Consider the following 23,781-nt stretch of genomic DNA (forward strand, 5'->3'; position numbering starts at 1 on the left):
TATTTCATAAAAATGAAGCATCATTTTTAAATTACAAACGAGACGACATAACTGTCTTTAATAGATATGCAAATAGTTTCTTAGTACATTATGTGTTCAATACATTATTTTACGTGGTGTTTTTGCAAGCAATCTATTGCTGGTACAGGTCATAAATTGTCTGAACCAATCAAACAGAGCCAATGATAATTCATTGGCATTTGTTAGTTCGGTTTGCATCCAACATATTTTACTTTAAATTGTATTGCACACTGTACATACATAATATTGTTGTTATTATTAAGTCACTTACAAAATTAAAAATATTTTAATTGCATTGAAACAATATGTTATGTATGGCTAAATATTATTTAATCACAAAGACAGTCTGCAATTAATTTAATTTTATTAATTATTTGCAGACTGTTTAATTAAAATTTAGCATAATTGTTTTTATTACAATCTGTTATAGCTAATAAATATACATATTAAGTCACTGAGTAAGTACATATAGATAAGTTTTGATACTATGCATAACATTTGCTGACAAATGACTTTTTTTAAAGAAAAATTGCAAAATAAGTAAAAATTCTAAGTATTAGGTAAGATTTGGGTAAATATAATAACATTAAGAACAGATAAATTAAAATAATATATGCATAAGAAATTTGATAATTAGAAATAATGTTATTTTGTTGCAAGTTCAAATTCTTTTATATTACTTTAACAAAAGAAAAACAAATAATTCTATTGTTAAACAAATTGCCCTTCTATAAAAAAAAAACTTAATTATGAAATGAAAAATAGCAACAGTAAAATTTTCTTTTAACAAATATTTTTACAAAATTTAAAAAGTACTTCATTCATAAAAATAATAGATTAAATTAGCTAATAAAATACTTAATAAGTTTGATATATAAACAAAAGAAAAATACTAGAAAGGGTAACATGGTTTTTGTATCTAAAAATATCCATAGGCAAAATGTACCTGAAATCCCTACCATGAGCTCGAAGTTATGATAATAAATTAAATGAAAATGTATGTGTCTAACCTAACTTGAATTCTTATACTTTCATCTATAAGTGTTATATAATTTAAATGTTTTGTTAAAACAATGCATATACATTTTTAACATTCGTTTTTTTTAAAATGTGCTTAGAGGAAATACTTTTTCAATTTCGAAACACATTTTCCCATTATTTAAGTTTTGTATTAAAATATAGATAGAAATATAAAATGATGAGTGAGAAGAGAAACAACACAGCCTTGGAATCATCTCACTCCAAATAATTTCTAGTAGATCACATAAATAATTAAATTATTATAGTAATTACATTTATTCAAAGAACAAAATTGTTTTAACAACAATTGTTGTCTCACAATATTTTTGGTATAAATTGAAGAATTTATTCATGAATAAACTCTGCCAAAGTTAATTTGCATTTCGAGGTTTTGTTATTACGACTACAGTATTAGCTAGTTATTCTTACAATTTCTTACTAAATGTTAACCTTATAAACTTTACATGTAAACACATCAAAAAATTTTATGCTATTGACGTGTAAATCAAATTCAGTTTTTTTATTTTATTTACGACCTTATTTTTACTAATTGATACTATCATATTTATTTATTCCATAAAACTGTTAACAACTGATTTCATTTCATTGGTACATAGTGAAAAATTGAACTAATTGAATAAATGTCAATATTTGACTTTTAAGTAAAACATCTTAGCAGATAAAAACAATCAAATTGTAGTAGTAGTAGTAAGTAATTCATGTATATTAGAATTATAAGTACTGGTTTGATCTCAATCGAAATGTTTTGTTGAATGGTAATTACAAAAATTATAAAAATCTCAATATCATACTCTAGATGGAATTTTTGTGTCCGATTTATGAATAAGAGTTGATAACATATGTTTTATTGTTCTTTGTTTGTATTTTCCTATATTTTTACACTAAATATTCATTTTTGAAGAGTTCAATAATAAATATGAAAACTAATCGTTTTGTTAAACACTGCAAAATACTATTCACAGATACCATAGCCTATTAAATATGGAATTTCAAATTCTACACAAAGCCGTGGACACTGTCACACTTCCAACACTGTCACAGAGTGTATTTATTTTAGTCACATTCAATAACATATCAAGGACGCCAATTCTATGTACGCATGCGGAGGCGGGTGTGATCGTGCACACGTGTCGAGTTAACACGTGTTGAGGTGGTTATGGTCGTCAGTTAATGTGTCGGGAGTGAAGGCGTCCACAGAATCACAAGTAGAGGCGGGTGTGGTCGTCAGCACACGTGGCGGTTTGACCACGAACAGAGAGACACGTGTGGAGGAAACTGTGGCCGTCAGCACACGTGTAGCGGTAAACTCGACCATAGGAAAACAGTTGTGTGCGGGTGTGGCTGTCAGCACACGTGGGACGGTGAGGGGGGCGGCCACAGCGGACACGCCGCCTCACCGGCCGCCTCCTCCTTGCCGGAGCAGCGGCGCCTGAGAGCACGGAGCAGCGACGAGAACCGATCTGGATCCGATAGGGTCGCCTGCATAAGAATAAATGATTTTATTGCACATACCAATAAACATGAACATAACAAACTTTAATGTTAAATAATAGAGTACAATGGGCGGTCTTATTACTAAACATTGATCTCTTCCAGACTACCCAACAGGGAGAAGCTTATTTTAATCAAGGGAGAAGCTTATTTTAATCAAGGGAGAAGCTTATTTTAATCAATCTTCTACATGTAACTGAAAAATTCATGTAGAAACATAACATAATTATTTGGTTTATGGCAAAGGTTGACTTATCTCTGAAAGAGATTTCTTTCAGTCAACCCATGGTCATGAGTAAGTGCTTTATATAGTGAGGCAAACAGTGCAAGAAGTATTTACATAAGAAAAAAAAAAGATGAAAGAGAAACTTGCCATATACTGGACTTAATAACAGGAATAATTAACTTCTTTAGAAAATTACAACTGGTTATAATAGATACAGACTACGATTTTTATGTAAAATGCGACATTAACTAAGTTTTTTGTCCGTCATTTTGACTTCTCGACCGTCGTACCTGTTACCATGATGATTGCAATTACCAAAATATAGGGAATTCAAAATAACCAACAACAAAGATGTAAACATTCTATTTTAAGTATAAACTTAGTGCTAATAGCCGTAAAAGTTTAAAAACCTAATTAGATTATATGCATGTTAAGCCACAAAGCTTTTCTTGTTTTTCAGATTTTTTTTGTACTAACCTCTATGGCTATAGCTAACGTGATGTGCAACACCGGAATCAGCAATAAATACACTCTAAATACATTAGGTTCGGGATCGGAGAACATCATAACTTTGATGTCCATAAAGTCTGCCAGGGACTTCCATGGACAAAACAGTAGCACCGTCACAAATACAGCTTGTGTCACTAACACCAGTACCATGTAATCTGAAAAGCAAATTAATAATCAAGTTAGATAAAACATTATTGAGAATTATTTTCGACAACTTTTCTAATATTTTTACCAACAAATAAATTAAGATTTACTTTTATGTTTAACTAGCCATATCATTATTTCTGTAGATCTATTTTAATTTTGTAAGAACCTGAAAACAATTTAACTGGTGTCTTAAGCATTTTTTTGTTAATTACCAATATTCTATTTCGCTAAAGTTTTATTTTCAGGCTGCGGTTAACGACGAAAAGGCTTGGGATTGAATAAAAGCTTGAACAGGTTGTCTATAATCCACTCTGTCAATAGATATATTTACAAATATTGTGAGCAGGTGGCATGTGGTGATTTTGGAACACACACGATTGGCTGTGTCGTATTTATCCTGATCATTTGATGGTCATACTGTTGCGTTTTTTTGTCTTGCAACTTAAAATGTTAAAAAAGTACTGACAGTTATTTCTCTCTCAACCTACACTAGGGACATTAATTTACTTATTGTAATATGTAATAGAGGCGAGAGTATAATAGGAAGTTAATGTCTACTGAGGCCTTAGGATTTAGTACTAATTAATTATTGTTACTAAGTAAAGGTTGCTAGATTAGGATCATTACCTAAGTTGGTAATGTATCTAATATTTAGATTTAATTATTTTTTAATTGGTTGATATTTTTGCTATCTTAACTTTAATAGTTGTTTTTTTTTTTGTGAATATATATATTTTTGACGTTCGTTAACTGTGTGTAGTAATCACCTTATGGCGAAATAAATATTTTTCATTTAATTTCAATACAGATGATCCATTTTTGTTGATTAGTTAGTAACTTTAATTCAGATCTTAGTTTTACATATTGTCCTAGCTTGTTGGCGCAGTTTGCAGTAACCCGGCTTTCAGCTCCAGGGGTTATAGGTTCGATTCAGTTTCGATCTCTCGGTGGAACTTAGACAAAAATTCACCAAGTCGTAAACCTTGTTATAAATAATAAAGAATAAATTTGAAACTCTGTTTTTTTTTTTTATTCCAATTTGTATAATTATTGTATTATAACATACTTACAATTTGCACAAAATGGTTGCCGGAATGGCCAACCCTTAGCATAAACACAGGCCATAATAAGGTACTGGAATGATGTAACTATAAATATAACAGTATTTTCCCAACAGTTCACTTGCTCTACATCCGACCTACTTTGCACTGGTTTAAACCTTAAAAGAAAACAAATACAAATATTATAATAATGATGTAAGTCCATATATAAATATGTGAAGCAAAAACTTTGTACCTCTTTTTACGAAAATTGTGCGGACGGAGGAGTATGAGATTTCGCACACTTATAGTTTATAGAGGAGTGCAGAATGATAATGTTTTCTTTTTAAATTATGCATAAAAAATACATTAAATTAATAAAAAAAAACATACACTAATTTTAAAAACTATAATAAAATAATTAAAAACTTACCACTCTTGAGACTCCAACAAGTAAATAGATGACATTTGCATAATGAGAACTAATAAAACTTGCATTGTCAAAGGCAATATGCTCGTCATAGCTACAAGTGAAACAGGCGGTGACTGCTTTGTAAGTACTGGGCCAGGGGCTGCTCGACCCAAAGACAGAGCCAGCAGAGTGGTCAATACAAGGTCAATGTATAGGAACTGATTATTACTCAAGATAGAGTAAAACTGAAAAGGAAAAAAATATGAAAGTTTTGTAACATAATTCTTGTTGATGATATAGGTATAGTTCGCGTCATGTAAAAAGAACGCTGAAAGAAACTGGAGGGGTAGCGTTTGCGCATGAGTATACTCGCGACAAAAGTACTACTGTTTTATTTTTTAATTAGGCTTTCACTCGCGGCTTCGTATAATGGTTATTGGTAGGTACATAAAAAATACTAGAAATAGAAGTGCGAATAATTCGGACTAAATAAGTATAATAATTATCACTTTACAAAATCACAATTTTTGTTTAAACAAAAGCAATAACAAATTTTTTAGTTATTGAAATGTCGTATTCAAAAAATATTAATTATCTGTACTCTGTTTAATATGATAAATTGATATTTTTGTTTTTAGTGAAATAAATAGTAAATGGTGTTTTACAAGTGTCCGTATGCTAATGTGTTGTGAAAGTGAGTGATAAATGCGGGAAAAACGTGAATTACGATTGACAGTGGTTTGTTTACCAAATAAGACTGTTCCAAAAAATGGACAGTAGGAAAAAGTTTTTTCAAGTATTGACAACACTGTAAATCGCCTTTGCGCATTTTGACAACCAGCGTTCTTTTTACATGACGCGAATTATATATTATAAATAATTTTTCTCACTTCTCTGTGTAAAACTATTTCGTAATTTAAAACTTTTGTGCGCGATAATATTTTGAGTCGACGTCGACCTGTCTAACCAATAGCACACCGGCAAGCATGCGACACGTGATAAACACTCCCGTCCCCTACCCCATACCACCAAATAGACCGATAAATCGCTTCTGCGCAGCTTCGAGGCCAGCGTTCTTTTTACATGACGCGAACTATAACTGACCAATAGGAAATTCTCTAGTGAAATACTACAAAAAATACAAATTTAAGCTATTTTTTATTGTCTTTAGCTTAATATAATTCAGTAAATCAATGAAGACAAAAAATAAACAAATTCAACTGTTATTATTTATTTACTTATAAATATTATCTATAAATGTATATAATATATACATATGATTTTTTAATGAATACTATTAAGTTCTTAAACTTTCACGGTAACTATGAACACTTTTTACTTATTTAGTCCGAATTATTCGCATTGGTATTTCTATTATTTTTAATGTATCTACCAATAATCATTATGGGAAGCCGCGAGTGAAAGCCTAATTAAAAAATAAAACAGTAGTACTTTTGTGAGCGAGTATACCCATGCGCAAACGCACCGCCTTCATTTTCCTTCAGCGTTCTTTATACATGACGCGAACTATACCCGTGATCATGGCGCCGAAATATCGGGAGTTCCAAAATAAAAATCGCGCTATTTCCCGTAGAATAAAAAGTGAAAATTATTAAGTTTTGTATTTTACATAATTTCAATATTATTTAAATTTAAAAAGTACTATTAGTTAGTCATTTTACAATAAAAATACAAGTGTTAAGTACTTACATTATAGAGAATGAGTATAGAGAAAAATTGGATGAGTGAATAGAGAGCCATATATTTGAAGATGGCAAAAGATGTACTGAGAGCACAACGTCCTTCAAGAGCCAACAATTTAACACATCTTATGTTTTGCTCTTGTGATGTAAATGGTGCAGCAACTGAAACGATTTTATAAAACATGAAATGCATATAAGACGACAATCAAGATAAAATATAGAATTAATAGATGACGGTTAAACATACTTTTTAAATGATTTGTACTGTTTGCAAGACCAAATTTCTATTAATAGTGAGAATTTATTATCTTTTATTATATTTATATGTAATATTTGACGTGTTACATGTGTTTCAATCATATATATTAATATTCTAAGGTTAAGATGTTTGCCTCCCTTTTTAGAAAAAAACCTCGCAATTATTCCAGGTAAATTATATATCATTTTATATGTAATTGCTTGCTCTACTGGCATCCACAACTAAAAAATGTATTATTGTTTTTATTTTTGTAAAATAATTAGTTATTAAAATTACTTAGTGTGAATTATTCTGGTGTTGTATGTTGTTGTAATGTTTGTGTAATTTTATTTAATAAAAAAAAAAAAAACAATAGAACTCTCAATAAAGGCAGAGTCGCGCGTGAGGTATTCAGAGCTGACAGCTATGGGTTACTCAGACACGATTCCTAAAAATTCATACGATTCGTCGTTACGATCATGATTCATAATACACATGGTAATATCCCATTGCTGGACACAGGCCTCTTTCTCCGTGTAGCAGAAGGTTCTGAGCTTAATCCACTACGTTGTTCCACTGCGAGTTGACTGATATACTCCCTACTATGATTAACGATTGCTATGAGGTGTACTGTGTGGCTACGGTACTAAAGAATATGGCCACCCCCTCTCTTCCCGTGGGTGTCGTAAGAGGCGACTGAGGGATAACACGGTTCCGCTACCACCTTGGAACTTAAAAAGTCGACCGGTGGCGGGATAACCATCCAATTGCTGGCTTTGAAATACACAGGCCAAAGACGGGCAGCCGCGTCTTCGGTGCGACAAAGCCAGCCCTGCGGTCACCGACCCGCCTGCTCAGCGTGGTGACTATGGGCAATACGCATGAGTTCACGCATTTTTGGCGCGAACTTGTGGAGGCCTATGTCCAGCAGTGGACTGTATAGGCTGTAATGATGAGGTGTACATGATAACGACCGGGACCGACAGCTTAACATACTCCGATGGGTAGACCCACGAGAACTGACACACCAGAGCCACGTCGCGGTACCTGAGGCGTCGGCCTCCGAGAGCGAGATGCCGACGTGCGCCGCCTTGAGCGCGCCGCAGTCGTTGGCGCCGTCGCCGCACATGCCCACCACCAGCCCGGCGGCCTGCAGCGCCGTCACCAGCTGGGTCTTCTGGTCGGGCCCGAAGCGACCGAAGATCGTGCCTGCGTCACACGTATGCTCACCACTGCGGCAATACCACCGTTGCACGCGAAAACGGTTCGAATGTAATAATAAATCTTTATACCCTTCCACATGAAGTGGACAGGTAAAAAATATATTATACAGTAATTCAAGTATATTCGAATATGTTACACCTATATGTGCCCTCCCACATAAATATGATGTATAATTGTTGTACAATAACATAATGTATAATTAACGAGTTGTAAGATATTTAAGTTTAGAGTAGCTGAAAGGTACGCCACTACTTAATCCCCATTACTAAGTATTTAAAAGTTTTAATAAAATAGACAGCATATTGAAAATGAAATATGTACAAGATGAAATGAGCTATTGTATAAATAACAGCATTTTTAGAAACTTGAAATATAAAATTAAGAAAAAAGTACTTTTCTAAATTAGATTATTATAAAGTTAGACAGTTTTAACTTTTTTTTTATACAGAACATAATATAATGGTTTATAAAAGATGCAACAAAGTTATACAGCCAAAAGGTCATTTGGAACCTAGACTAAACGATTGAACACACGCACCCACCACTGCATAAGCAGTAAATAATTATTAATGTTCGTAAAGTTAACTATTTCTAATAGTACGTTACAATTCCTATTACACATATAAGTGATACTAAGAAGAGGAGAGTTTTTAGATTTTAGCATTTATAAAAAACATCGGAACTCAGAGTCATAACACGCAATTATGGTATTAACTAGTATATTTCCATATCTAATTGCACACAATTACTATAAATATTGTTAAAAACTTATGCATAAATTGAACTCGCACCTACTGAGTATAAGTTTACTGGTTATGTGTACTAATAGAAAATATTACCTTTACTGACGACGGTAGGAAGTAGCTCCGGATAATAAGTGCGCATGACAGTCCAAGTTTTGCCTTCCATTGCTAACACATATGCATCTATTGCCAACTTAGGTGGACCACCTTCACCTACCACCTGCAATCATTTTATGTATATAAATAAAAATTATGATGTAATTTATATCTAGTGGTATAATTAGATAATAAAGAATATAAATATATTATGAAACAAATATATTGTTAAACAAATTTATATATAAAAAAACTAATTTCGTTTGTTCAAGATTATCAAATTGGTTCAATCAGATTGTTAAGAATATTTGCTCACTAAGTTTCGAGGGAAATAGCTTGACATGGACCTAACTTATTTTAAATATACTTTATAATGGTTACAACGGTTGGTAGATTTTGAAACATTACGTTTTTGTAAGGTTAGTAAACAAAATGCAATATATTAGTAGAGAGATCAGCTTGAATGGTTTAAAGTCAACAAATGTGATTTATTAAAATTGTATGCACGTAAAACCGCGATTCTCATTTAGTCGTAAAGTGTATAAATACTAACTTCCATGTTAAGCGCAGGTCTTTGATCACCATTCGATTGCGGGGATGCAGTGATGAGAACAACTTTCTGATGTGGTTGCACCATTGAACATCCACGAGCTACAGACATGGCTGTCATTATATTGTCTCCTGAAACATTTGTAAAAGATTTAAAAAAAGAAGAAAAAAAGATTAAGAGAAGAGACTTGTAAGTGCTCTACACATTTGAGATATCATAATTTTATTGCACGGTTGCAGGTTCAATCCCCACACATGACAAACATTTGTATTGGCCATACATGTTTGCCGTGGTCTAGGTATTTGTGCAGTCCTTGTGGGTCTCCTCACCGTGCCTCGGAGAGCACGTTAAGCCATCGGTCTCGGTTATTAGCATTTACATACATCTGATAGCGATCGTTACTCATAGTAGGGAATATATACGCCAACCCGCATTGGAGTAGCGTATTTACTCCTACGTGGGGTAAGAGCCCTATGCCCAGAAGTGGGATATTACAGGCTGAAGTGTATTTAATACTATATTACACATTTAGAATAACATTAAAGATACTAACAATATTCGAACTTAAAGTGTAAATTCTGTCTCATATTACTAATAGTAATAATCTCTTACAGAGAGCCTATTAATAGAGAATATATAAACATGACATAAGTTAATAAATAACTAAGAACTTTAGTTATTGAAAACAAAAAGTATGTTAATTTAATTTAAACCACTGCAGACTTTTTGTTACCAATGATTTGACTCTTTATATACATTAATTTATATCAAAATAGTTCCTAGTTTTACTGTTAATAGGACAAGAATAAAGTTTTGAACATATATTACTTACCAGTAACCATAACTTGCCTCATATTAGCGTCATGTAATTCTTTTATCACTTGCGTCGTCTCCGGTTTTAGGCTATTTTGCATGACTAGAAAGCCTAAAAATGTCATATCACATTCTATCGTTTCTCTTTTAAGTCTTTGAGCATCGACCCATTTCATTCTACGATCCAACTTCTTATAGGCAAGCCCGATGACACGGAATCCATTTGATGTGTATTCATTGAGAGTTGAACTGAAGTTATCTGGCAGCGAGTCTCGATCACACATGCCTGCAACCTTGGAAGTTTATTAAAAGATTTTTATAGAATTCCTAACACTTTTTTTTAATGTATTGAGAGTACATCTACATATGTACAAAAAAAAACAATTGAAGTTATAACTACTAGAAAGTGCCTTAACCAATTCAAATTTGGTTATTGTTAGAAATGTACTTAAAAAATCAAAAAAAAAAAATTTAATACTGTAGTTAGTAAGAAGTTTATCAGGTTAATTACAATATTTATAATTACCTTTTCAGGCGCCCCTTTTACATAGTACACCATTTGCGGTTGGCCAAGAACTCGAGCGATCACTCCCATAGATTGCTGAGATGACGAAAAATGAAATCTTCGTAGTAATCCTATCTAAAAAGTTAATAAAGTATTATTATAAGTTTATATAGTGTACTGTGTGGCTACGGTACTAAAGAATATAGCCACCCTCTCTCTTCCTGTGGGTGTCGTAAGAGGCGACTAAGGGATAACACGGTTCCGCTACCACATTGGAACTTAAAAAGCCGACCGATGGCGGGATAACCATTCAAATTCTGGCTTTGAAATACACAGGCCGAAGACGGGCAGCAGCGTCTTCGGTGCGACAAAGCCAACCCTGCGGTCACCAACCCGCCTGCTCAGCGTGGTGACTATGGGCATAACACATGAGTTCATGTTTTTTTTGGCGTGAACTTGGGGAGGCCTATGTCCAGCAGTGGACTGTATAGGCTGTAATGATGAAAATGATGATAAGTTAGCTAATTTGTCTTTACGGGATAGTCTTAGAATTTCACGAATGCTGAAATAGAAAATTTTCTGTACATTAACAGTTAACAAACGACGAATTTCACAATCTACAGACTGTGTCATCATCAAAGTAAGTCCAAAAGGTTCTTTAAAACGATAAATACATAATAAATTAAAATACCTCATACGGCATTTCCATGGTAAAAGGATCATAATTGTCCAAGTCCTGCAAATCCTCATTTTTAACAGTGCTTGGCTTAACTATAGCTGGCGTCAAGTTATCGTATCTTGTATTTTCAGGACCCGGTTCTTCCAAAACCTGAATTTATGAACATTTTTTTATTAAAAATTTACTTGTATTTAGTGACAAAAAATAAAAATAAAAACATGTCCTCAGTAAGCAACATTGACTGAACTGTTCTGTGTAGTTAAGACGAAATTTAGTTTTAATTTAATTAATGCTGTTAATTTAGTTAATAGTAAATTTCGGGAAATATAAATTAATAATAGATTGTTTGTAATGTTCTGGTCAGACAAAATCATAGATATTTTATTTTTATCTATATATATAAAAATGAATGTTTGTCTGTGTCCTTTATAGAATCGTAAACTATGCATTTGATCATGTCATGATCTTCAGCAAAGTGTTGTGCATGAGCCCACAAGGTTTTCTGAGTTGGTACAACCACAAAAATAAATGAAAAAAAAGAGTAGCAACGTGCGCAGGGTGCAGCTTGAAATACATATAAAAATATTTACCCATTGAGTGAATTCAAACATCTTCAAATCAAGTGGATCTCCTTTTAGTTCGCCTTGAATACTTGTGAGGGAATGGCATGATGCTAAAGCTTGTACGAGAGGGCTTTTTATGGGCAGATCAATAATATTGTTACAACAACGACCGAATTTCTCGGTAGTATTAAAAGGTATAACTGCATACAAATCCAATCCATCCTCTGTTAAAGTTCCCGTCTGTAATATATATAAAAATACAATTATTAAATCATAAGAAGATTATTAGAGCAAGTATGATGCTATAAAAAGGTAGATAATTTTTTTTAATAATTAGTACTCAATAGTATGCTGTTTTATTCGATTCGCGTGCAAATTATACTAATTTCAAGCATGGAGGAGAGTAAAAAATAATTGTTTGCTCACAAACGAAAAAATAACCGACTTCAATTACATCGACAGGTAATACGACGTAGTAGACAAAAAAAATAAATAGTCAAGTAAATGCGCGTTATCAAAGATTACTCAAAAAGTAGCTGTCAGATCTCAATCAAATTTAAATGGGACTACAAGAAAAGTATTAGCTTTCGATTAAAATAAAAATTATTAAAATCGGTCTACCCAATCAAAAGCTCTTAGGACACATACATTTAAAAAAAAATACAATCAAATTGAGAACCTCCTCCTTTTTTAGAAGTCGGTTAAAAACTAATTAAAAAACTACGCTAATAAGATACTAACCTTGTCAAAGCACATAACTTGTAGCTTGCCACAGATAATGATCCGGGGCGGTGACACACAAAAGATTCGATTCCTCTTGAGACGCTGTTGGCTGTAAACAATTCCCGCAGTCATGGCTGCTGGCAGGGCAGGGGGCACCACGATCGTGATGATGTCCAGCGTTCGCAGGATGATGGTGCCCACGTGGCTCTGAGAACATCGTCATATTACTTTATAAACAGGCATAGACACAGCTTGTAGTCTAGTCATTAGTAGCAAAGCTTTTGAATGATTGGTCTGACCCTGACAGCCCTGACCTTAATTGATTGATTGGTAACTCATCTTTTTCTTCGGAGTGTCATGAACTTTAATTTAAAGATTTATTTAATGTTTGTATTCTATACATATATAAAACTTAGTGTTTGTTACTAAAACATGAAATGTCATCAAATGATTGTTTGATTGTTTAATAAAACATTCACACCAAGTGCTCACAATAAGTATTCACAATAAGTACTTACACCTCTGGCTATATAGAGCCAAATTGAGTAACCCATCCCAATAGCGGCAATGCAGAACATGAATATAACAAATTTAACAGCATCCTTATAGAATTGGAAATCGAACTTCTTTGGAAAAAGAATACTTTTAATCAATTCTCCTTTAGCAGTATAAAATCCAGTGCGTACTACTTTCGCAAGAACCTGAAATAAACGTGACTTATAAATAACTAAATAAATTACCAGGATTCCAGTTTAATGTTATAACTGAAATTATTCCATACCTGATTATTTCCGTAAAATCTCGTTTGAATGACATGTGTACCAGCGAAAAGCGTATGTCGTTTGTGCGTATCTGTTGAATAAACTTCTTGTGAAACGCATGGTGGACCCTTCATAACAGGAACACTTTCACCTAGAAGTGTTTTGTCATATTATTATTAACAATTAAAAGGTATTTGTGAAATAAATTAAATCTACATGTCAGTATGTGCTTCACATTTATGAGTTTTAGACCCCTATAAATATAAATAGATTAAGAACAAAAATATAAAAGCATGTTTTATTCATTTTTAAAAACGTTTTGGCGGTCATAGTACTACTGACTTGTGGCTGTTGCGCTGGTTGTCTCGGATTCGATCCCCGATCACGACAAATATTTGTATTGTATTGTCTGGGCATTTGTACTTGTGTATTGTGTGTGTTCCCGGACCCCCGACATAGGAGAAAATCCTACTGGTGACCGTTGAGTGTGAAGCGTTTATTTATTAATAATTAGTACAATGAAAATATTTTCAGTCGAAAGAACCAGGCTTTTATCTAGGACAGTGGTTCTTAACCTGTGGTCTGTACCCGTGGAAGTACCCGAAGTGATACCCATAAACAGTTGGTGGTCCGTGACAAAAATACATTTCGAGAAATGGTCTCTCATCACTAAAAGGTTAAGAAACACTGATCTAAAGTCTGTTCAACGAGAAGAGATACCAAACGTAAACAAAGCCCATCATTTTTTCGTTGCGACGACGGAACAAACAAAATATAGTCATCTCTTTCTATCTTGTTTGTTTGCTATCTTTTGCATGTCTCTCTGCAAGGTCGAATGATATTTTAACTGGCTTTGAAAACATTCGGATCGGGGACGGCCCTTTGATTTTGTATTATTTATTTTTATTTCAAAGCCAGCAGTTTGATGGTTATCTCGCCATCGGTCGGCTTCACCACCTCTGAACTTAAGAAGCCGACCGATGGCGAGATAACCATCAAACTGCTGGCTTTGAAATACACAGGCCGAAGACGGGCAGCAGCGTCTTCGGTGCGACAAAGCCAGTACTGCGGTCACCAACCCGCCTGCCCAGCGTGGTGACTATGGGCAAAACACATGAGTTCACGTTATTTTTGGCGTAAACTTGTGGAGGCCTATGTCCAGCAGTGGACTGTATAGGCTGTAATGATGATAATGATGATTTTTATTTCATTCTGTGTCCTGAAGCGCTCGGGGTGATTTTGATATTTTGATAATTATTATTTAAGAAGTATCAAATCTTATACAAATAATTGTATTTAAATAAGTATATTAAATTAAGTACTTATCACAATATATCGATATTAATTATATTTTACATTTTAAAAATTTGTTTAAGTAAAAAAAGGTTACAAAACCCAGCATAGTTGAATGACCTCACATTTGGTTTGTTTACATTTGGTATCTCTTCTCGTTGAACAGACTTTAGAGCACAGTTCGTTTGCCCTGAACTATCTAACATGGAGATCGAAGCGAATGGTTTGGAATCGTGCAAGTATCGAGAAGTAAGATGTAGATATATAGATAGTGTGTATGTGTTTACATATGTGTTTATATGTTTATGTAGATATATACCGTTTAAATGTATTGTAATTAATTTAATTATATGTGCTAAACTTGCGTTGTTGATTGCGCACTACTACCGACAAATTTTTCTTATACTACTTTTATTAAAGGTTGCCTGGAAGAGATCGCTTTAAGCGATAAGGCCGCCTTTGCATACATTGTTTGTTTTTGTATCAAATCGTTCTAAAATGTATTTTCTTTTTTGTGTGTGCAATAAAGTTTAATAAATAAATAAGATGGCGGATCTTAGCGGTGCCCCTCGCGCTACACAACAGGACAGTCACCGGTGAGCATGGACTCGTTGACGATGCAGGAGCCGGTGAGCAGCACGGCGTCGCAGGGCATGACGCAGCCGTCGGGCGGCAGCACCAGCACGTCGCCGGGCACGAGCCGCGCCGCGCCCACCACGCACTCCTCGCGCGCGCCGCCGCGCGCCGGCCGCACCACGGTGGCCGTGGCCGTGCTCGTCGACCCCGCCATCTTGTGCAGGTTGATGCTCATCTGGAACGGGCGGTCCGACTCATTACATTTTCAATTAACACGCTTGTGTTTATTACTAACATTCATTAAAACGTTAAATTATTGTTCACGATACTCAAGAACAAGACATTCGTATATAATATCGAAATATCGAGCTTCGCAAAATAACAATAAAAAAAAAACATGGTAAATATCCCATTTAAAATTCTAAATCATTTTATTGATATACAGCATGAAATATCCTACTCAAAAGCTGGAGCAGCCCGACTGGTTAAATATCTCGACTTTAAAGAAGATAATACTGCTCTAAGGCACTATTATGTTCTTGTGGTGAGTAAGGTCCCTAGAATCCTGGGGATGGTCGAAAAACTACTTTCGCATCAGCAACGCGTTTGCGAGCTTACGTAAGCTACGGTAGTCGCTTACCATCAGGCGAGCCGTACGCTAGTTGTATAAGAAATTGTATTATTGTAAGTAAATAATATTATAATTGTATTTGCTTGCAAATGCAAAAATTGTAAGTAAATAATATTATAATTGTGTTTGCTCGCAAATGGAAAAAAAAACCCACTTCAAACATATAGAAAAGTAATACAACGTAAGCAGAAGAAAAAAATTGTCAAGTAAATACGCATTATTAGATATCTCGAAAAATACTTGTTAAATTTAAATAAGACCACATGACAAGCACCAGCTTACGATTAATAAAAAACATCGAAATCTGTCCACCCAGTCAAAAGTTCTGAGGTAACATACAAAAAAAATCGAATTAAGAAACTCTTCCTTTTTGAAAGTCGCTTAATCTATACTAATATTACAAAGAGGTAAAGTTTTTAACTTTGTTTGTTTGTAAGGGGTAATCTTCGCAAATATTGACCCGATCATGAGAATGAATTCTCATTCACTAAAGAAACTATTCAGGAGTGATATAGGCTATATTTTATTTATTTATTTTTTATTTATTTTTTGAATTAAAATAAATCAGTGAAAAATAATAGTATATGTAAATCAATTCAAAGAAATGTGAGCGAGATGAAAACTTTTCTATATATTTCCATCACAAAAATAATTAACGCCCAATGAAGTGGGCACGGGTCGGCTAGTGAATAAATATGATTTGATCAAATCATGTAAGCCGAATTTTACCCACTTATTTGTCATTAATCAACAAAACTTGGCCACGTGCCACTCAGTTCAGTGCGAGTAGGTTGACAGTATAATTTGTAACAAGTTAAAAATATTTTTTAAGAATTTTATATTTGGAACTTGAGTTCGTTAATATATTTTATTAACAAAAACTTTAAACAATTAATTTATAAATGTTCTTCGTTTTCACTTTACGTTTATCAAAAACATAATATCGATAACATTAATAATTTCGAAAAATGGCGAAACTTTTTCGCTTTCTTAATATTTTTTTTTATCAACTTGTTTTTAAATTAAAATTTTACTAAAAGTATTTTTAATAAAGGTTGATTGGAAGAGATCGATGTTATTTTTTTTTTGTGTTACCGTCTAGCACACCTTACTCCGTAAAAAAAAATGATGTTTTATTTACGTAGATTTCGTAAAACAAATGATTATAGATGAAAGAATATTTTCGTTATCTGAATAGATAATGTAAATAAGTTTCTTTTTGAAGTAATATTGCCGGTAAATATATTAGTGTGATGTGTACGTTGTAAATTATTTAATTTAAAGTATTATTTACCTGTTTTGTCTGGTACAGTGCCATCATGCACGAACCAGCCGAAAGGAGAAAAACGCAAGATGCATACTGATAATACTCATCCAATGACCATAGGATTATAGAGAAAACTTGAAATAGATAGAACGGATTGAAAACTTCGTTCACAAATAATGTCCAATAGCTTTTTACTTCGACTTCAACTGAATTGCCTCCATACAACTTTATCCTAGAAAAAAAAAGTTATTAATTAGTGCTATACTTAAATAATCATTTAGTTATCTTGCAAAATTCATATTAAATGCTAAGACATGTTAAATCATCATCTTGTGGTGGAATAATAATTTTTTTTGCTCGCAAACCAAAAAAAAACCGACTTTAATTACATAGGCAAGTACAATTAAGAAACGCACTAGTCGTCACTACGATTTTCGAGGATTCCCCTCGATTTCTCTAGGATTCCATCATCAGACCCTGGTTTCCTTATCATGGTAGCACCCTTGGGATATCTCCTTTCCAACAAAAAAGAATTATCAAAATCAGTACATAAACGACGAAGTTATCCCCGAACATTATAACCTCCTTTTTTGAAGTCGGTTAAAAAAAGATGATGTATGGGTAATCTCTTTCATAGAAAGTTCTTTGCCTACAAATAGAATATTTAAGTTAGCACGGTATTATATATAATATGTTAATTACATAGCAGTTTAGATAACCGATATGTAACTTTAAAAATAAACTTGTAAAATGTTATCGAAACCGATTAAATACATGACATAGACAGTTTATAAAGCGATACGTGTTTGACATGATATCTATCAATTTACTACTAAATTTTATCTAAAAAAATACTTACAGTTCATTCTGTTGCCTTTTATTAATTCCAGACATATTTTCCATTAACAGGCTAATTGTTAATTTTTCATTGAGTGCCAATACATTGATGAAGGCTCCATTATCATTCAGCCATATATAGCGGCTATGTTGGTAAATGAAATACCGCAGCTTATTGCCTCTATGACTTGAGAGGCTTAAGTCAATTTCATTTACCTTTTCGATATGGAAGGAACCTTCTCCCTCGGTCACTGAAATAAGAAACATATTTCCATCCTTGCTTCAAGTTGTTTTAGAAAGCCTGTAACCATCGACCATATTAAATAACAATAGAAACAGTAGTAAGACAATCAAATACTCACCACATAATTCTTCAGCCGTTTTCAAACTGCATTTTACGTATTTGAAGCGATGCAAAGTAGGATAATATGCAAAAGCGAAATACGGTAGACCACATAATATTATACAAACTGAATGAAAAATGATCGCACGTAATTTTGAATACTTGTAACCGTAAATTTTGATAACTTGGTCGTCTGAATTGGTTTCCAGAACTTGCCATTGTGCTTCGCCGATAACTTCGTATTCATCTGTAACATAAAGCACACGGTCTGTATACCTTACCGGGGATAACTGTTGGGTGTGACAACAGCATAGCAATTATTTTTTTCTTTTAAAATTGTTTTTACTTTATTCTGTCCGCGTATCTAATGCTTATCTTTTTGCAAGCTAAATATCTTTCAGCTAAAAGATTATTTTGTCAGTCAAATATTGTACAAGTAAATACATAGGAACTATATGTACTGTGAAAAGTATACTATTTCAACTACAAACAACAAATGATTTCGATGATTTATTTTTTCTTAAATTAAAAAAAAATCGAGTCTCAACACCTTTACAATGGCTATGAATGCAAGAGCTTACAATGCACCTTCACCTTTAATTTAGAACAAAAGAAGTTTGTCATAAATAATACGAAGCGTATTTTTTACCAAACATTACTGTCTTCATTTGACTTGGTTGTATCGGGGGCATGGTATAGAAATCTTTGTTATAGAGAAGTAGATATATACCACTTTTTTGGGTTTTGTTAGTATCTTTTCTTTTTCAGATTCTGTTTATTCATGCAAGCATTTTTTGAAAATTCCATTATCAGGATAATATGCTTCTTATCCTTATATTTTGAGGAGATATTTTCCCGTTACATAGGTATTTTCTGTTATATAACAATGCTTAAGGAAAATGTTTTTCCCAGTAACCACTCAAATGACAATAAATTCCTAAGAATCATGATATGAACATTAATTTGACCAACTGCATGATTTTCAAGAAACATTTAAGTACATAGGTATACTTTAAGTGTGTTTAAATGCTTTTATCTAAAAAGTAAGCGTAAAGTTAAACATAATATGTATTTTGTTCTTTAATATGTATTTTTGCGGTCTTGCCAACTCATCTTGGAATAATAAACATTTCGAATTGGTGGTAGCTTCACATCACCTATAATTAGTTTAAAAAACACTTATAAATTATAATTTATATAATGGCTATAAAAAAATATTTTGAAGCCTATTTGTAAATTTTTTTTTTTTTTGGTTTTGTATGATTTTTTGACTGATATTTTTGCCCTATTTTTCTCCCTTGGGTCAGATTCCCACTCAAATCTGGGTGTTATACATATTAACTATTAAAGTATAATCTAAACCTAAGCATTCAATATAAAATGCCTAAAAGCTTCAGACAATTTATATTATTACTTTTATATACTTTTATGTTTTTTTAATTATTTTTAAATAAAATCATTAAACAAACATAAGTATGAAATAGAAAATTATTTTATTCTAGTAATCATATAATATATTATATTTTGAATTTATATTTGATGTCACAAAATTTTGAACCCCTTCACACTTGTCACACTTTGTTGATCTGCTATACGCAACCTAACTTTATAGGCAAATATAAATCTATAAGTTGTAGTTTATTAATTGAGGGGAAACAGGTCCTAATGGCCATTTTAACTCTTTCTGTTAAAGTCTATTCGTAACTTATTTATAGGATAAACTTTAATTGATACCAGTTAAACCCCCTTTGTAAAACAAAAATCATAATTTCAGTCAACTGTTACCTAAAATACAGGCCTTACTTTAGGAAAAGCCGACCATTACTGTATGTCGAACATATTGATGACTTACACAGGTACTAAATATTACATTATACATACTAAGTATTTAACTTTTGGAATTCAGCCCAGCCCATTAGGTCTTAAGACAAGTTGATTATGACACTATTCAAATCAAATAGCTCACCTGCTTGACAAGTTTCTATGTCCAAATTTTCTTCAAACATATGTAAAGCACATGTATACTCAAATAAATAACAAAATAAAATATTTACATATATTCACAAATACATCTTACATACGTCTATCATCTGATAAATTGCAAGGATTTTTAGATACTGTGTACGTCCCTAGCTACTTAAGACATTGAAAAGGTTAAGTGGCATCAATAAATACATTTATAATATGATCATTGAATATGATCTTGATCATGCTTTTAGGTTATTAACATATTCATTTATCAATTTCATTTATAATCATAAAATATTTATTAAAATGAATCCCTATTTCTCTTGGACATATTATAAGTGTTTTTTTTTTCTGATAAATACTTTTACTAACTTTCTTTCTTGCTACTTACTTATAGAACAACATCAACAAAAAAAAAAAATGGCAAAAATGTTGGAAAATTTTAGAAATCGTAAAAATTATTAAGTGTTTGGCACTTTGCAAGATAGTACAATGCTTGCCTGGTTAGCTAGTAGTTATATCAAAAATTACACCTATATTAAATTGAAAACAAAAATTCTAATAAAATAATATTATTTATAATATATAGCAAATAAGCACGTGAATGAATAGATTATGTATCTTATACATTAGATAATTTAACAATAAACAAACATTTGCATTGGCTTGAAATATCAATATAGTTATGAATGTGAATGCCATGTGATATAATATAAAATTATAAATTGTGTATATGAAACAACATATCAATTATTTGAGATAAACAAACGCAATGATCTAAATAACCAATCATACAATAATTTCAACTGAAATACACCACCAACAACTGTTACTGGCGTAAGTGCAAATACAATATGGCATCATCACACAAAATAAAGACAAACACAGTCATAATAAACTAATTAAAAATATGTCATATTAATATTTGTGTTAATATTTATTTCAAGATTATCCCCAGTGCAGAAAATCTTCAATATCTTCAAAAGTACCCGACCTAGCTTTATGAAATTAAAACTAAATTAAAGAATACTTACTGCCATATAAAATAAATAAAAAGGTTTTATATATATTTTATTACATAAGAAAACTTTCTATTTATAAAAAAACTGAAACTGTAAAATAATGGTTGTTTTTGAATTTAGTTCAAAAAAAAAAATTGTTTTGCATTGGTTTTAGTTTTGCAATAAAAAAGTTATAAATATGGTGACTGCCTTATAAATTTTATTATTTTGAAGTCCTCATGTCAATAACTGTGACACCTATCACTGGAAATCTAAATAATTACGATAGTAAATTTTTAGCGGACATGGGTGAGAATGTTGTTTTTATGCAAGACAATGCCTCCCGCATACAGCTCAGATAGTGTTTGCCTATTTTCAAGATAACGGTATCAAGACTTAAACCCCATTGAGCATGCATGGGACAAACTGCACTTGGGATGTCATGCACTTCAGCAGTCTACTGCTAATCACGCTACTTGAAATGAAAGAAGCTCTAACAGAGGAATGGCAGAATATTCCACAGCATCACCTCAAAAACCTAGTAGAGAGTATTACAAAACACAGAACAGCCGTATTGAGAGCTCGCAGAGGCTAAAAAATTACTAAAATATGACATAATTCATCTGTAACCAATCTACATTTACCAAAATACTGTAAAAACTACGCATTTTTATTTTCTTTTAAGCACATTAAAATATTCTTTGAATTAGTTTTAATTTCATAAAGTTAGGTCAAGTACTTTTAAAGGTGTTGAGAATTGAATTTTCTAACCGACCCTTTGTCTTTGCAGTTAATTTAATTGTGTTTCTTAATTGGTTAATGCACACTAACAAAATTTGCCTTGCTTATGTGAAAAATTTCACAAAAATTAATAAGCATTCTTATTTCAAATAATTTTTTTTTTTGAAGACAAGCAATGAATTTTTTAGGTTATTTCACAACTCATTGAGCAAATAATTGTCTCTAAATTATTATAATTAAAATATTTAATTTAAATAATATTGCAGTTTTAGCTTTGTTATTTGATCATATCTTTAGTTTATCACATCATTTTGCTTCAATTGTTTACATTAAAATCTATCTGGATTATGAAGCTGGGTTAGGGATATTAGTATAGATACAAATATTTAAAAATACTATTCAATAATAGTCATAAAGATAAAGATATTACCAAATATTATGTACAATATGCAAAAATAATAGGTGAGAAGAAGCCAGTACATGTGTGGTATATTGTAATAAAAAAATATAATCGCAAGTTCATCTATGCATAAGTAAAATATTGCGAAATGGAAAAGTGTCCTTTTCATGATGATAAGCACTACTATACAGTTTTATTATAGATATAGTGCCACTAACATTGCAGTGGTCTTTGATTAACTAAGTCAGAATGAATTGTTATTACAGATAAAAGATTTAGAAAGTACTTTTCACAACCAAAATAGCATGTACATGCTGTTTCTTTAAAAAATTGCTGCCGCGTGGTATTCATTGTTAAAATTTCAAAACATTGTAAAAAAAGTTATAATGGCTTAACAAAAATGTTTTTTTATTTTATATTTCGAATAATGTAATGAACAATATATATCATTTATATACCTATATCAAAGTTCAGTCTAAATTTAACTAAGCCTTGACTAAATTTTTTTAACCCTAATGAACCGGAAAATTAAATAACACGAACTTGAGTTTAACATAGTTAATGTAAGAATGGAAAATTAATACGTATTTTACAATTTAAATACTAATATTTCACATATTGTAAAATAAATAATCAAAAGAGCGTGAAAGAAGTGACTCACGAAAGTAAATTGTAAATTAAAAGGAATTATATTGTACTTACCATTAGCAATTGAAACATTATTCATGTTCAGCATCCCTAAATATTCTTTTTGAAGACAAAAAATTAAGGCATAATAATCAGATGTTATTTACTTTGTAATATTAACCAATGCTACCTCATTTCAAACAATCTTTTATTTTATAATTCCATAAAATAAAACCGCACTCTCACATCACACTGATCACACCATTTCTCATTCTGAGTTAATAATGTGATGTTGCCAGTTGCCACTTGCCAGTGTTGTTAATAATTAATATTTCATAGCACTGGATTCGAGCTATTTTGAATTATTTTTAAATGAAATAATACTTTAATAAATGAATAATGTTTTGTTGCGGTTTAAGTTATGTTAAAAAAAATAATGGAATTTTAAAACTTTCTTATAAATTGAAATTTTTATTGTGTATCATATAATTATTAGTAGATCAGTCGATCTTCTAAAACAATCAAAAGTAAATAATTTATTTTATAATATTGATCATTTTGTTTATTTGTTTTGTTGTTTTTCTATCGCTAAGCTTAGTAATAGGCCAAAC

The 23,781-nt window shown here is 32.0% G+C and overlaps 1 protein-coding gene across 1 annotated transcript; it reads right to left on the reverse strand.

The window, feature by feature from the left end:
• Nucleotides 1-1,168: 1,168 nt before the first annotated feature.
• LOC123654339 (polyamine-transporting ATPase 13A3-like) lies at nt 1,169-23,279 on the reverse strand. The gene is made up of 20 exons (XM_045590251.1): nt 23,246-23,279; nt 18,453-18,680; nt 18,113-18,341; nt 17,281-17,485; nt 15,374-15,590; nt 13,507-13,637; nt 13,244-13,426; nt 12,744-12,932; nt 12,030-12,242; nt 11,452-11,589; nt 10,782-10,895; nt 10,275-10,548; nt 9,446-9,573; nt 8,893-9,016; nt 7,877-8,038; nt 6,599-6,753; nt 4,910-5,133; nt 4,507-4,655; nt 3,257-3,444; nt 1,169-2,541 (listed from the first exon to the last, which is right to left on the reverse strand). Exons 1-20 carry the CDS (start codon nt 23,277-23,279, stop codon nt 2,407-2,409), a joined length of 3,420 nt encoding a protein of 1,139 aa, XP_045446207.1. The 3' UTR covers nt 1,169-2,406.
• Between the last annotated feature and the right edge of the window lie 502 nt (nt 23,280-23,781).

The sequence above is a fragment of the Melitaea cinxia genome, chromosome 6 (assembly GCF_905220565.1).
Source record: "Melitaea cinxia chromosome 6, ilMelCinx1.1, whole genome shotgun sequence".
Classification (NCBI taxonomy): Eukaryota; Metazoa; Arthropoda; class Insecta; order Lepidoptera; family Nymphalidae; genus Melitaea; species Melitaea cinxia.